Source organism: Dendrobates tinctorius, unplaced genomic scaffold (genome assembly GCF_039654945.1).
Source record: "Dendrobates tinctorius isolate UK_male_01 unplaced genomic scaffold, ASM3965494v1 ptg000240l, whole genome shotgun sequence".
Classification (NCBI taxonomy): domain Eukaryota; kingdom Metazoa; phylum Chordata; class Amphibia; order Anura; family Dendrobatidae; genus Dendrobates; species Dendrobates tinctorius.
The window spans coordinates 8,552,279-8,568,284 of NW_027361907.1; the positions used below are offsets into that span (position 1 = coordinate 8,552,279).

The window sequence follows — 16,006 nt, forward strand, 5'->3', positions numbered from 1 at the left end:
CTTGTACCGCTAAAACCAAGCCGCCATACAGCGTCATCTGCAAAAAATTTTTTAAAAAAAGTTACAGCTCGCTGAATAAAGCGATGCAAAAATAATTATTTTTTTTATATAAAATTGTTTTCATTGCATAAAAATGCCAAAACATAACAAAAAGACATAAATGAGGTATCGCTGTAATCGTACTGACCTGAAGAATAAAAAGCGATCAAAAAAAGTCACGTGCCCGAAAATGGTACCAATAGAAACGTCAACTGATCCTGCAAAAAATAAGACCTCACATGATTCGGTGGGTCAAAATATGGAAAAATTATAGCTCTTATAATGTGGTGATGCAAAACTATTTTTACAATAAAAAGCGTCTTTTAGGGTATGACAGCTGCCAAATATAAAACCCCCCCATATATAGTAAATCAACCCCCCCCCCCCTTTATCACCCCCTTAGTTATGGAAAAATAATACAATTAAAAAAAATGTATTTATTTCCATTTTCCCATCAGGGCTAGGGCTGAGATTAGGGTTAGGGGTGCGTTGGGGTTAGGGTTGGAGGTATAATTGAGTGGTTTCCACTGTTTAGGCACATCAGGGGCTCTCCAAACGCAACATGGCATCTGATCTCAATTCCAGCCAATTCTGCATTGAGAAAGTCAAACGGTGCTCCTTCCCTTCCAAGCTCTGCCATGCGCCCAAACAGTGGTCTACCCCCACATATGGGGTATCAGCCTACTCAGGACAAATTGCAAAACAACTTTTGGGGTCCAATTTATCCTGTTACCCTTAGGAAAATGAAAAATTGGGGGCAAAAATATCATTTTTGTGGAAAAATTTTTTTATTTTTATGGCTATAGGTTATAAACTACTGTGAAGCACTTGGGGGTTCAAAGCGCTCACCACACATCTTGATAAGTTCCATGGGGGTCTAGTTTCTAAAATGGGGTCACTTGTGGGGGGGGTTTCCACAGTTTAAGCACATCAGGGGCTCTACAAAGGCAACATGACACCCGCAGACCATTCCATCCAAGTCTGCATTCCAAAAGGTCACTACTTCCCTTCCGAGCCCTGACGTGTGCCCATACAGTAGTTTTCTCCCACATATGGGGTATCAGCGCACTCAGGACAAAATGGACAACAACTTTTTGGGGTCCAATTTCTCCTGTTACCATTGGGAGATCATGTTTGTGGAAAAATATGATTTTTTTTTATTTTCACGCCCGGGCATTATAAATTTCTGTGAAGCCCTTGGGGGTTCAAAGTTCTCACCACACATCTAGATAAGTTCCTTGGGGGGGGGGGGGGTCTAGTTTCCACAATGGTGTCATTTGTTGGGGGTTTCCACTGTTTTGGTACATCAGGGGCTTTCCAAACGCGACATGGTGTCCGATCTCAATTCCAGCCAAAAAAATTAAAAAAGCGCTGCTTCCCTTCCGAGCTCTGCCATGCGCCCAAATAGTCGTTTACACCCACATATGGGTATCAGAATACTTAGGACAAATTGCACAATAACTTTTAGGGTCCTGTTACCCTTGGGAAAATAAAAATTGGGGGTGAAAAGATCATTTTTTGTGGAAAAAATATGATTTTTTAATTGTACGGCTGTACGTTATAAACCTCTGTGAAGCCCTTGTGGGTTCAAAGTTCTCACCACATATCTAGATAAGTTCCTTGGGGGGGTCTAGTTTCCAAAATGGGGTCACTTGTGGGGGGTTTCCACTGTTTAGGTACATCAGGGGCTCTCCAAACATGACATGGTGTCCGATCTGAATTCCAACCAATTTTGCATTGAAAAAGTCAAACGGCGCTCCTTCCCTTCTGAGCTCTGCCATGCACCGAAACAGTGGTCCCCCCCCACATATCAGGTATCAGCGTACTCAGGAGAAATTGCACAATAACTTTTGTAGTCCAATTTCTCCTGTTACCCTTGGTAAAATAAAAAAATTGGAGCTGAAGTAATTGTTTTGTGAAAAAAAGTTAAATGTTCATTTTTTTTTTAAAACATTCAAAAAATTCCTGTGAAGCACCTGAAGGGTTAATAAACTTCTTGAATGTGGTTTTGAGCACCTTGAGGGGTGCAGTTTTTAGGATGGTGTCACTTTTGGGTATTTTCTATCATATAGACCCCTCAAAGTGACTTCAAATGTGATGTGGTCTGTAAAAATAAAAAGGTGTTGCAAAAATGAGAAATCGCTGGTCAACTTCCAAAATTGTGCTGATGTAAAATAAACATATGTGAAATGTTAATTATTAAGTTTTTTGCGTGCCATATCTCTGTGATTTAAGGGCATAAAAATTCAAAGTTGGAAAATTGCAACATTTTCAAAATTTTCGCCAAATTTCCGTTTTTTTCACAGATAAACGCAGGCTATATCAATGAAATTTTACCACTAACATGAAGTACAATATGTCACAAGAAAACAATGTCAGAATCAGTGGGATCCATGGAAGCGTTCCAGAGTTATTACCTCAAAGGGACAGTGGTCAGAATTGTAAAAATTGGCCCGGGCGTTAACGTGCAAACCACCCTTGGGGGTAAAGGTGTTAAGTGTTCCCTTTATTTTTTTTTGAGCAGTGTATATTAGTTTTGGGGGTTTTTTTACTCTGCGCCAGCAATTTATGCCAAAGTTCAGTGCAATTCTGAGTGCACAATGACATGTTAGGCCACGCTCCCGTTGAGCAAATCCACACCCCTTGTTAATAGGGTGCAGCTAGTGTCGAAAACACATAATAGTGAATGTCATGAAAACATAATAGTGAATGTCATGAAAGCTCTGTACCATTAAAATCTGACATGTTTCTCTTGATATTCTAATATATTGTTTTTTGGGAAACAAATACTAATTCTCCTCCAGAAGAGAGAAAACTAACAGCATGAATCAGCAACCTGCAGCACTGATGCCTGACAGCCTACGGGTGGCAGGGCATGCTGGGAGTTGTGGTTTCACAATAGCTACGGAGACGTAAGTTGTGGACCCCTGCACAGAAATATGAAAAGTGGTATTCCTGGACACACATCTCACAATACATGGTCTGCGTGCAGTAAGATAGGGGATAGAGGGCACACATGCATGAATCATTTATTATCGGACCAGAAAAGGACTGAACATAGAATCTATGAGAGCCTAATAGTTACCTGTGCTGTACATAAAGCACCAAACATTCAGATGCATGATACTAATAGGACACATCACATTGGAAGGAACGTTAACTACACAGCTGCCAGGAGTCAGTAAGGAAACACACATAGATGACAAAATGAAGGACTGTACTGTATATAAAACTGGAGGTATATAGAGAACATATCATCTCCGCCCCACTGGCAACAGTGTGTCGCATCAGTACCACAGACAGCCACTGGGGTAGAGGCGTTACAGTAAGCGCTGTTCCCCGGCAGCAGGTTCTGAAGACAGCTCTCATCATTCTCCAGTGCTCTGCCTGCGATTGTCGCGAGCAGAAGAGAATGATGAGTTATATTAAAGTCAGATCTATGACAGCAGGTGGGGGCTTTTGGGACTATTACTCCCATCATCCGACACCTGCTGCCGCTAAGAACATTGACAGCAGGAGCGGATGATCAGGGTATTCCTCCGCCGCCTGCGTTCTAACTAAATAAATGAATGAAAAACCTGACGTGGGTTCCCCCCTATTTTCTTTAACCAACCAGGCAAAACTCACAGCTGGGGGCTACAACTCTCAGCTGTCAGCAAGGTTAGTTACCAAGAATAGAGGGGTCCTCACGCTGTTTTTTTTTATTATTTAAATAATTAACTAAAAAAAACACGGCGTGGGGTCCCCCCCCATTTTTGACAACCAGCCTTGCTAAAGCTCACAGCTTGGGGCTGGTATTCTCAGGCTGGTAAGGGGCCATTGATATAGACCCACCCCCCCTCCCGAAGCCTAAAAACAGCAGCCCGCAGCTGCCCAGAAAAGGCGCTTTGCCCGGCTCTTACCACTTGCCCTGTAGTGGTGGCAAGTGGGGTAATATTTGTGGGGTTGATGTCACCTTTGTATTGTCAGGTGACATCAAGCCCACGGCTTAGTAATGGAGAAGCGTCTACAAGACACCTATCCATTATTAATCCTATATTTACATGGTAAATAAACACAGCCAAAATAAAGTCCTTTATTTGAAATAAGACTAAATAAAAATGGAAAACTGTGTTTAATTGCCTAATTCCAGCGAAGCCTTCAATCTCCTGTAATAAAAGTAAAATAAAACAACAATATATCATAACCGTCCATCATTCTGTCCCACGCCGTAATCCATGTCTGGGGGAGAATTAGTTTTCAACCTGGACGGTGCCAAGATCCGACCATCCAGGCTGAGAACCAATAGTGAACGAGATGCTGCAAGCGGTGACCTCATCACTGACATTTTCCCACGGTCCAGATGTCACCGCAGTTCAGGCCGGCTGGGAGCGCACTGAAGCTGCGCTTGCAGCATCTCATTCACCAGTGGTTGTCAGCCTCGACAGTCGCATCTTGGCATAGTCCAGGTTGAAAACTAATTCTCCCCCAGACATGAATTACGGCGTGGGACAGAACAAAGGCCAGGAATGGCGTTTAACCCCTTATTGCCAGCTGACGGAATAGTACATCAGCTGGCAGTATCCCTCGCTTTGAAGTGGGCTCCGGCGGTGAGCCCACCTCAAAGCCGGGACATGTCAGCTGTTTTAAACAGCTGACATGTGCCCGCAATAGGCTCGAGTGGAATCGCAATCCGCCCACGCCTATTAACTACACTCCCTGACAGAAGTTATGTCGCTTATCCATGTTATGTATATAAAAGCTTATAACCGGACATTAAATTCATCCATTGGTTGTATAAATTATTCTTTTGAAAGCTGAAACCCTCCGAAATGTGGTTTCTGTTAAGAAAATAAATTGGCATCAATGCAGAAATATTGATCATTTAATGGACACAGAATGGTCAGATTTTGGCAAGACAAAAGTTTTGTCGGCCACAGAAAGTAATGTGATATTCAAACAAATAATTAACTTAAAATACAAATATATGTTGCGTAACATTGGTGAATGTAGTTGTGGTGCTATTAGAGTCATATTTAGTATTTTGTGTGACTTCCATAAGCTTGAAGGACTGCATCCATGCGGTTCAACAATGATTCATACAATTTATTAATGAAGTCATCAGGAATAGCAAAGAATGCAATCTTACATGCCTCCCAGAGTGCATCTAGATTCTTTGGTTTTGTCTTCTAAGCTTCCTCTTTCATCCTACCCCAAACATGCTAAATGATGTTCATGTCTGGTGACTGGGCTGGCCAGTCCTTGAGCAGCTTGATCTTTTTGCCTGGAGGAACTTTGTTGTAGAGATGGATATATGAGATGGAGCACCATCCTGCTGCAGAATTTGACCCCTTTTATGATTTGGCATATAAGAGGTAGCTAATACTTCTTGATATTTTAGGCTACTGATATTGCCTTCCACCTTGCAAATGTTTCACACACCCCCATACTAAATGTAACCCCAGACCATGATCTTTCCACCACCAAATTTAACTGTTTTCTGGGTGTATTTTGAATCCATACGGGCTCCAGTAGGTCTCCTGCAGTATTTGCGGTGGCTGTGGTGTAATTCTACTGAAGATTCTTCAGAGAAATCCACCTTCTGCCACTTTTCCAGCATCCATCTGTTTAGCAGGCTGAGGGACTTTGCAAATGCCACACGGTTTTTTTATTTGCCTTTTGCTTAGTGCTGGCTTCTGGGATTCGACAATCGAGGCCATTTTGAGACAGAATCCTACAAACTGTTCTAGTTGACACAGGGACGTGAGGTGACCAGGCCTGTTGCAGTTCTGCTGCAGTGGAAGAGGGGCTTGCTTTGGATTTTCTAACCAACAAACGTTCCTCCTGAGCAGTTGTCTTGTGGGGCCTGCCGTACCTGGGCTTGTCAAACACATCTCCAGTCTCTTCAAATCTTTATTTTTAATTCTTTGGACTTGATGCTGAGAAACATTAAGGCTATGTGCACACGTAGCGTTTTAAAACGCTCACTAAAAACCGGACTCCTTCCCAGAAATCGCTCCTTTTTTTCCGCGCAATTTCACCGCGATTATGATCGCAATTTTCGCGTGCGTTATTCAAGCACTTTCCAAGCGATTTGAAGCATCGCTTGGAAAGTGATTGACAGGTTGGTCACACTCGTCAAACATAGTGTTTGACAAGTGTGACCAGGTTTTTACTATTGAGGCCGCCTACGTGGCATCAATAGTAAAAGATAGGATGTTAAAATGCAAAAAAAAAAAAAAAGAAAAAAAAAAAAAAAAAAATCGGTGTATATTTACCTTCCGGCGTCCAGCGCTGCATTCCCGGGCCACAGCGTTCCCAGTAATGCCTTGCGAGACCTGTGATGACGTAGTCTCGCGTTGCTATAGCGATGTCGCGAGACCGCTAGAGTGACGCGAGACTACGTCATCACAGGACCTTGCCGCAAGGCATTACTGGGAACGCTAGGCCGGGAATGCAGCGCGGGACACCGGAAGGTAAATATACCCCGATTTTTTATTTTTTATTCTTTTTTTTACAGGGGTATGGTACCCAGGGCCTGGAGGACAGTCTCCTCTCCTCCACACCGTGGGTACCAACCGCACATGAGACGCTTAACTTCCCGCATGGTGGGCATAGCCACATGCGGGAAGTAAGCAATTCTCATGCATTCCTATGGGTGCGGAATAGCGGCAATTCTTTGCGATTCCGCACAAAAGAATGAGCATGCTGCGATTTTTTCCGCGATGCGATTCCGCAGCGGAAAAAAGCGCAGCATTAGCACAGCATGTGCGGAATGCCATAGGGATGCATGGGGGGCGTTCTGTACACGATTTTTAAGTGTTTTCGCAGCGTTTTCGCACCACAAACGCTTAAAAATCACTACGTGTGCACACAGCCTAAAGGTGCCAGCCACCTCTGCAGTGGATCTGGTCTTCAGCCTCTTGATAATCCAGGCTTTGGTAGCAGGGTGGATTTTTGGCATGTTGTCAGAACTCAAGGTGCAGCTCAAGTGAAGGTCGGGGGTGCTGGTTTTCTTTTTATGCACACCCACTAATTAACAGATCATTTACTGAGCATAGGTGAGGATGTAAACTACGATTGGGTGCATTATATGACCAGGCGACAAAACTTTTGTCTTGCCAAAATCTGACAATTCTGTGCCCATTAAATGATCAATATTTCTGCATTGATGCCAATTTATTTTCTTAACTGAAACCACATTTCAGAGGGTTTCAGCTTGCAAAAGAATAATTTATACAAGCAATTGATGAATTTAACGTCAGGTTATAAGCTTTTATTTACATAACATGGATAAGCGACATAACTTCTGTCAGGGAGTGTAGTTAAATCCCGCAATAAAACGCCGACAGCGGGCATTTAACTAGAGCTTCCAACGTGCGGCCAGAAATACGCACACTGATGACCCCGGTCACGTGATCGGGGGTCATCGGTGCATTGCCATAACAACCTGAGGACTCCAATCCAGTTAAAAAATCTTTGGTGGAAGTTGAAGAAAATGGTCCATGACAAGGCTCCAACCTGCAAAGCTGATCTGGCAACAGCAATCAGAGAAAATTGGAGCCAGATTGATGAAGAGAACTGTTTGACACTCCTTAAAGGGAATCTGTCACCCTTTTTTTTTTTGCCTATCAGCTGCCGGCACTGACATCAGGGGCTTATCTACAACATTCTGTAATGCTGTAGATAAGCCCCCGATGTAACCTGAAAGATAAGAAAAACACGTTATTTTATACTCACCGGAGGGGGCGGTCCGGTCCGGCGCCTCACATCTTCATGCTAGCCGTCCTCTTCTTCCCTTCCTGCAGTGGCTCCGGCGCAGGCGCACTGCTCTGCCCTGTTGAGGGCAGAGCAGAATACTGCAGTGCACAGGTGCCGGACCTCTCTGACCTTTCCCAGCGCCTGCGTACTGCAGTACTCTGCTCTGCCCTCAACAGCGCCGGAGCCACTACAGGAAGGGATGAAGAGGACGGCATCGCATGAAGAAGGGAGGTGCCAGACCAGCAGCTGATATGCAAAGAAAAAAAAAAAAAAAAGGGTGACAGATTCCCTTTAAGGCTGGTTTCACATTTGCGTTAAAACAATGCTGCGCCCTGCGTCGTTAAGCCCCGCCCCGAGCCGGCTCCCTGCCCGCCCCATCCGGGATTACCGCCTACTTTCGCATTTGCACGCATGCGATCGGCGCACCCTATCTTTAGCATAGGGTGCGCAGATCATGCGCTGCCAGTGTGAAAGTAGCGTGCTGCGCACTTTTGACGGTGCGCCGTGCGCGCCGAAATGCAACATGCTGCCTTTCGGCGCACCGTCAAAAGTGCGCAGCACGCTACTTTCACACTGGCAGCGCATGATCTGCGCACCCTATGCTAAAGATAGGGTGCGCCGATCGCATGCGTGCAAATGCGAAAGTAGGCGGTGATCCCGGATGGGGCGGGCAGGGAGCCGGCTCGGGGCGGGGCTTAACGACACAGGGCGCAGCGTTGTTTTAACGCAAATGTGAAACCAGCCTAAGTCCATGCCTCAGAGACTGCAAGCTGTTATAAAAGCCAGAGGTAGTGCAACAAAATACTAGTGATGTGTTGGAGTGGTTTTTTTGTTTGTTTTTCATGATTCCATAATTTTTTCCCTCTGCTTGGTCTAAAACAGAAACCATTACTGACTACCACATTTTTTGTTCTTGATTTCTTTTAGTGTTTCTTAAAGCCAGAAAGTTGCCATTTGAATTGACTTTAGTTTTGTGCCATGTCTGTGATCTGCTTTTTTCCTACAAAATGAAACAACTGAATGAACATAACATCCTCCAAAGTCAGTGATTCCATAATTTTTTGCCAGGGGTTGTATATACAGAAGTGACCACAATCCGCACAGTTTGGATGGACGGACACAGTAAGGCTATGTGCACACGTTGTGGATTTGCTGCGGATCCGCAGCGGATTTGCCACTGCAGATTTCCTAGTGATTTACAGTACAATGTAAATTTGTGGAAAAAAAACGCAGTGCACATGCTGCAGAAAGATCATCGCGGAAACGCAGAGGTTTATTTTCCGCAGCATGTCAATTCTATGTGTGGATTCCGCAACGTTTTTACATCCATTCCATTATAGGAATCTGCAGGTGTAAAAACGTAGGCAAAATCCGCACACAATCCCTAATAAATTCACAGGAAATCTGCGCGGATTTTTAAATGCGTATTCTGCCAAAATAAGCAGATTCTGGCAGGAAAAATCTGCACAGCAATCCGCAACGTGTGCACATACCCTAACTGACCTGCTGACAAGAGGCATAACATGCTACAACACACCATTATGTTATGCATCCCCTGAAGGGTTATGCCCTGCTTACTGACTGATACCAGACACCTGACCGCTCACTGTGCCCAGCTTACTGAATGATCCCGGATACACCTGACAGCTCACTGTGCCCTGCTTACTGACTGATCCTGGATACACCTGACAGCTCATTGTGCCCTGCTTACTGACTGATCCCAGACACACCTGACAGCTCAATGTGCCCTGCTTACTGAATAATGCCAGATACACCTGACAGCTCACTGTGCCCTGCTTACTGACTGATCCTGGATACACCTGACAGCTCAATGTGCCCTGCTTACTGAATAATCCCAGATACATCTGACAGCTCACAGTGCCCTGCTTACTGACTAATCCCGAACACAGCTGACGGCTCACTGTGCCCTGCTTACTGAATAATCCCAGATACACCTGACAGCTCACTGTGCCCTGCTTACTGACTGATCCTGGATACACCTGACAGCTCATTGTGCCCTGCTTACTGACTGATCCCAGACACACCCGACAGCTCAATGTGCCCTGCTTACTGAATAATCCCAGATACACCTGACAGCTCACTGTGCCCTGCTTACTGACTGATCCTGGATACACCTGACAGCTCAATGTGCCCTGCTTACTGAATAATCCCAGATACATCTGACAGCTCACTGTGCCCTGCTTACTGAATAATCCCAGACACACCTGACAGCTCACTGTGCCCAGCTTACTGACTAATCCAGAACACACCTGACGGCTCACAGTGCCCTGCTTACTGACTGATCCCAGACACACCTGACAGCTCACTGTGCCCTGCTTACTGACTGATCCTGGATACACCTGACAGCTCAATGTGCCCTGCTTACTGAATAATCCCAGATACATCTGACAGCTCACAGTGCCCTGCTTACTGACTGATCCCAGACACACCTGACAGCTCACTGTGCCCTGCTTACTGACTGATCCTGGATACACCTGACAGCTCACGGTGCCCTGCTTACTGAATAATCCCAGATACATCTGACAGCTCACAGTGCCCTGCTTACTGACTGATCCCAGACACACCTGACAGCTCACTGTGCCCTGCTTACTGACTGATCCTGGATACACCTGACAGCTCAATGTGCCCTGCTTACTGAATAATCCCAGATACATCTGACAGCTCACAGTGCCCTGCTTACTGACTGATCCCAGACACACCTGACAGCTCACTGTGCCCTGCTTACTGACTGATCCTGGATACACCTGACAGCTCACGGTGCCCTGCTTACTGAATAATCCCAGATACATCTGACAGCTCACAGTGCCCTGCTTACTGACTGATCCCAGACACACCTGACAGCTCACTGTGCCCTGCTTACTGACTGATCCCAGATACACCTGACAGCTCACTGTGCCCTGCTTACTGACTGATCCCAGACACACCTGACAGCTCACAGTGCCCTGCTTACTGACTGATCCCAGACACACCTGACAGCTCACTGTGCCCTGCTTACTGACTAATCCCGAACACACCTGACGGCTCACAGTGCCCTGCTTACTGACTGATCCCAGACACACCTGACAGCTCACTGTGCCCTGCTTACTGACTGATCCTGGATACACCTGACAGCTCAATGTGCCCTGCTTACTGACTGATCCTGGATACACCTGACAGCTCAATGTGCCCTGCTTACTGAATAATCCCAGATACATCTGACAGCTCACAGTGCCCTGCTTACTGACTGATCCCAGATACACCTGACAGCTCACTGTGCCCTGCTTACTGAATAATCCCAGATACACCTGACAGCTCACTGTGCCCTGCTTACTGACTGATCCCAGACACACCTGACAGCTCACTGTGCCCTGCTTACTGACTAATCCCGAACACACCTGACGGCTCACTGTGCCCTGCTTACTGACTGATCCCAGACACACCTGACAGCTCACTGTGCCCTGCTTACTGACTGATCCTGGATACACCTGACAGCTCAATGTGCCCTGCTTACTGAATAATCCCAGATACATCTGACAGCTCACAGTGCCCTGCTTACTGACTGATCCCAGACACACCTGACAGCTCACTGTGCCCTGCTTACTGACTGATCCTGGATACACCTGACAGCTCACGGTGCCCTGCTTACTGAATAATCCCAGATACATCTGACAGCTCACAGTGCCCTGCTTACTGACTGATCCCAGACACACCTGACAGCTCACTGTGCCCTGCTTACTGACTGATCCTGGATACACCTGACAGCTCAATGTGCCCTGCTTACTGAATAATCCCAGATACATCTGACAGCTCACAGTGCCCTGCTTACTGACTGATCCCAGACACACCTGACAGCTCACTGTGCCCTGCTTACTGACTGATCCTGGATACACCTGACAGCTCACGGTGCCCTGCTTACTGAATAATCCCAGATACATCTGACAGCTCACAGTGCCCTGCTTACTGACTGATCCCAGACACACCTGACAGCTCACTGTGCCCTGCTTACTGACTGATCCCAGATACACCTGACAGCTCACTGTGCCCTGCTTACTGACTGATCCCAGACACACCTGACAGCTCACAGTGCCCTGCTTACTGACTGATCCCAGACACACCTGACAGCTCACTGTGCCCTGCTTACTGACTAATCCCGAACACACCTGACGGCTCACAGTGCCCTGCTTACTGACTGATCCCAGACACACCTGACAGCTCACTGTGCCCTGCTTACTGACTGATCCTGGATACACCTGACAGCTCAATGTGCCCTGCTTACTGACTGATCCTGGATACACCTGACAGCTCAATGTGCCCTGCTTACTGAATAATCCCAGATACATCTGACAGCTCACAGTGCCCTGCTTACTGACTGATCCCAGATACACCTGACAGCTCACTGTGCCCTGCTTACTGAATAATCCCAGATACACCTGACAGCTCACTGTGCCCTGCTTACTGACTGATCCCAGACACACCTGACAGCTCACTGTGCCCTGCTTACTGACTAATCCCGAACACACCTGACGGCTCACTGTGCCCTGCTTACTGACTGATCCCGCAGACAAATGACAGAACAAGCGGGTGACAAATGTAAGGAGCGGAGAATGAATACGGTGCGGTCCGCATTACCTTCCCCCTTGCCAAGTATCCTGCAGCAGAGGTTCTGCAGCAGAACGTTCGGTGACTTCTGGTCCGGCGTAGCCATGCTGGGGTCCGCCCGCTGCTGTATTTCCTCCGGGGCTGCAGGTTTCACGGAGCTCGCCCGTTAACAGTCACTGCAGAGGCGCCATTTTAACAAAACCCGCCGAAAGCCGCTGTCAGTTCCCACAATGCTCCGCTCTGTTTGTGGTGACAGCAGCGGCGGCAATAGCGGTGCCCCGGGAATGTGCTCCCCCTGCACCGCATTATGGTTCCGCTCTCCTTTCTGGCCGCGGTGTGTGCGGCCCCGCGTCCAGGACGCCTTGGCGGCGCTGTAGGTGAAAGTCATCTCCAGGGAGCTGTGAGCCGAGGCCAGCTCAGCGCTACTAATCCTGAGTGAGGGCTGTGCACCAGATAGACTGGTATCAGAAGGCTAGTGGGGGCGAGCAGAGCGGGAACCTTGTGTCAGGGGCTTATGGGGGCACTGACTGACGTTCAACCTGAGACTATCATGGACAGAGGTGTAGCTTGGGGTTCAGCTCAGGGGGGCGAAACATCTGAGTGGGCCAATAACATGCGGACATATCATTGATGCAACCACACATGGGCCCATTTCTACCTCCAAAAAAGCTGCAATTTTGCATTTTTAGGGGCTCTTGGACAGCAAAGGGATCATATATTGTTCTTGCACAGGGGCCTGTGTCCCCTAACCAGGTAATGATGATTACAGCTATGGTGGTATAGGGAAACCCCAGGAGATGACCGCACTGTTATTGAAAATAAAAGTCTAGACAAAGACAGGAAAGATGTATATCTTTGTACCGTGTTAGCCAGTAGATAGAAAAATATTCAGGATTGAGAGTCCTCAGTAGTTGATACCTTTTAATGGATAACTGAAAAGATGGTAACACATGTGTTACCATCTTTTCAGTTAGCCATTAAAAGGTATCAACTACTGAGGACTCTCAATCCTGAATATTTTTCTATACAAAGACAAGCACTGATATTACCGCCTTATGGTGACATATAGTGGTAGATACCGATTCTGCAGGACATATAGAGATTACTGCACAGTTACAGATGGTGACTTACAGAGGACGTTCTTTCTGGTGAAGTCATTCACTTTTCCATGTGGCCCAGACTGACATGTCGACTTCTCCAGCCAGGACTCATCTGGAAACATTATAACAAAGGCACATCTGTCTTCTCACATTTCCAGCACCGTTCACATGTAAAATCATGAAATCCTAGAATTTTGGAGTTGGAAGGGACCTCCAGGGTCATCGTGTCCAATTCCCTGCTCAATGCAGGATTCACTAAACCATCTCAGACTGATATCTGTCCAGCCTCTGTGCAAACAATTCCATTGCAGGAGAACTCACCACCTCTTGTGGCAGCGTTCCACTCATTGGTCAAAAAGTTTTTTCTAATATCAAATCTGTATCTTCCCCCTTTCAGTTTCATCCCATTGCTTCTCTTGTTTCCATGTGCAAATGTATTCCCAACCTGCACAAACTCCTCATCCTGCTGATACCCCAATACTGAGCCGCTGCTGCCGTATGATTCCCTATTACTGCACCTGCTGTGTGGTACAAAAACAGAGCTCCACTGTGCCCCTTATATCGTAATAATGCCTCCTTTGTGCTCTATAGATGGTAAAATTGCCTCCTAGAAAATATTAATTTCCTGTGCATGTGCCCTCCAAATTTTGTCCCTAGAAAGTAATAATACTCCATGTGCAACTTTGATGGTCACAATATTGAGAGCCCCTATAACAGTAATGTTTAAGTGCCCAATTAACATTTAATAATGTCCCGAGTTCCCCATGTATATATATTCCCTCTATATACAGTATGCTGGACCCACAGCTCCCCTATACACAGTATGATGATCTCACAGCTCCCCTATACACAGTATGATGATCTCACAACGCCACAGTATGTTAGGCCCACAGCTCCCTTATATACAGTATGGTGATCCCACAGCTCCCGTACATACAGTATGATGTCCCCCAGGCTTCCCCTATACATATAATGATGTCCCCACTGCTCCTCTAATACACAGTATAATTGTTAACCCCTTCATGACCAAGCCTATTTTGACCTTAATGACCAGGCCATTTTTTGCAATTCTGACCAGTGTCCCTCTATGAGGTAATAACTCAGGAACGCTTCAACGGATCCTAGCGATTCTGAGCTTGTTTTTTCGTGACATATTGGGCTTCATGTTAGTGGTAAATTTAGGTCGATAATTTTTGCGTTTATTTGTGAAAAAATCAGAAATTTGGTGAAAATTTCGCAATTTTCATATTTTGAATTTTTATTCTGTCAAACTAGAGAGTTATGTGACACAAAATAGTTACTAAATAACATTTCCCACATGTCTACTTTACATCAGCACAATTTTGGAACCAAAATATTTTTTTGTTAGGAAGTTATAAGGGTTAAAATTTGACCAGCGATTTCTCATTTTTATCACAAAATTTACAAAACCAATTTTTTTAGGGACCACATCACATTTGAAGTCACTTTGAGGGGTCTATATGGCAGAAAATACCCAAAATTGACACCATTCTATAAACTGCTCCCCTCAAGCTACTCAAAACTACATTCAAGAAGATTATTAACCCTTCAGGTGTTTCACAGGAACTTAAGCAATGTGGAAAGAAAAAATGGACATTTTAATTTTTCCAAGAAAAATTTTCTTTTAGCATCAATTTTTTCATTTTCACATGGGTAACAGGATAAAATGGATCATAAAATTTGTTGGGCAATTTCTCCTGAGTACAACGATACCTCATATGTGGTCATAAACCACTGTCATAAACCACTGATGAAGGAAGCCGTGCACTTCCGAAACCGGTTGGAAGGATTTGGTCTGTATTACTCGCTGGTCTCAGCCAAGTGACCTTCTGACGTCACCAAGGTCGTGCAACTTCACTGCAGCCGGCAGCATCGTGCTGCGAAGAACGCCGGCTCACCGAGGGAGCAGCGTACAGTGAGTAATTAAGAGACTGTCACCGGCCGGGACAGTTCTCTCAGCAGTTATTGCTGGACTCAGTGCTTGAAACGTATTTTATCCTGTTTTTGGACCCAGCAAGTGCATAACATAGCATTTAATTACCACTGCAGCAACGGACCTTCAACTTCACTAGCTCCTATATAATCGCTACATTCTGGGCTCCTTTATGTGGCCTTGCACATTTTTTTTGAATGCACCTAAGGTATATATATATATTCCCTTGTAGTGTCTCCATTTTTATATGCCTATTTTACATGTTTGATTTTTAAATCCTTTTGTATGGTGTTGGAATATGGTCTCAATTAGTTTGATCCCTGGGATCGTGATTTTATATATTTTTTTTTTTCAGAATATGTCAGTTTGGTGAATATTTCGTTTTTCATTGGATATATTTGTCTATTGAGACTTCCATATTTATCTGCCAATTATCTTTATAATTTTTGTGTTGTTCCCTAATCCGTGTGGTTTATCCAACGCAGACATTTTCTATCTTATCTGCATCATAATCAAACGACCTAGTGGTGTGTTGTTTTGTCTTGCAGCGGATATTCCTCTCATAGTATTAGCG

General features: G+C 45.5%; 1 protein-coding gene across 2 annotated transcripts in view; it reads right to left on the reverse strand.

The window, feature by feature from the left end:
• Positions 1-12,681, reverse strand: part of TUBGCP3 (tubulin gamma complex component 3) — a 193,108-nt gene extending 180,427 nt beyond the window's left edge. For both annotated transcript variants that reach the window (XM_073556846.1, XM_073556845.1), the window contains exon 1: positions 12,409-12,681. In XM_073556846.1, coding sequence (XP_073412947.1) covers positions 12,409-12,484 — 76 coding nt within the window. In that variant the 5' untranslated portion in view covers positions 12,485-12,681. The remainder of the gene's footprint in view (positions 1-12,408) is intronic.
• Positions 12,682-16,006: the final 3,325 nt, after the last annotated feature.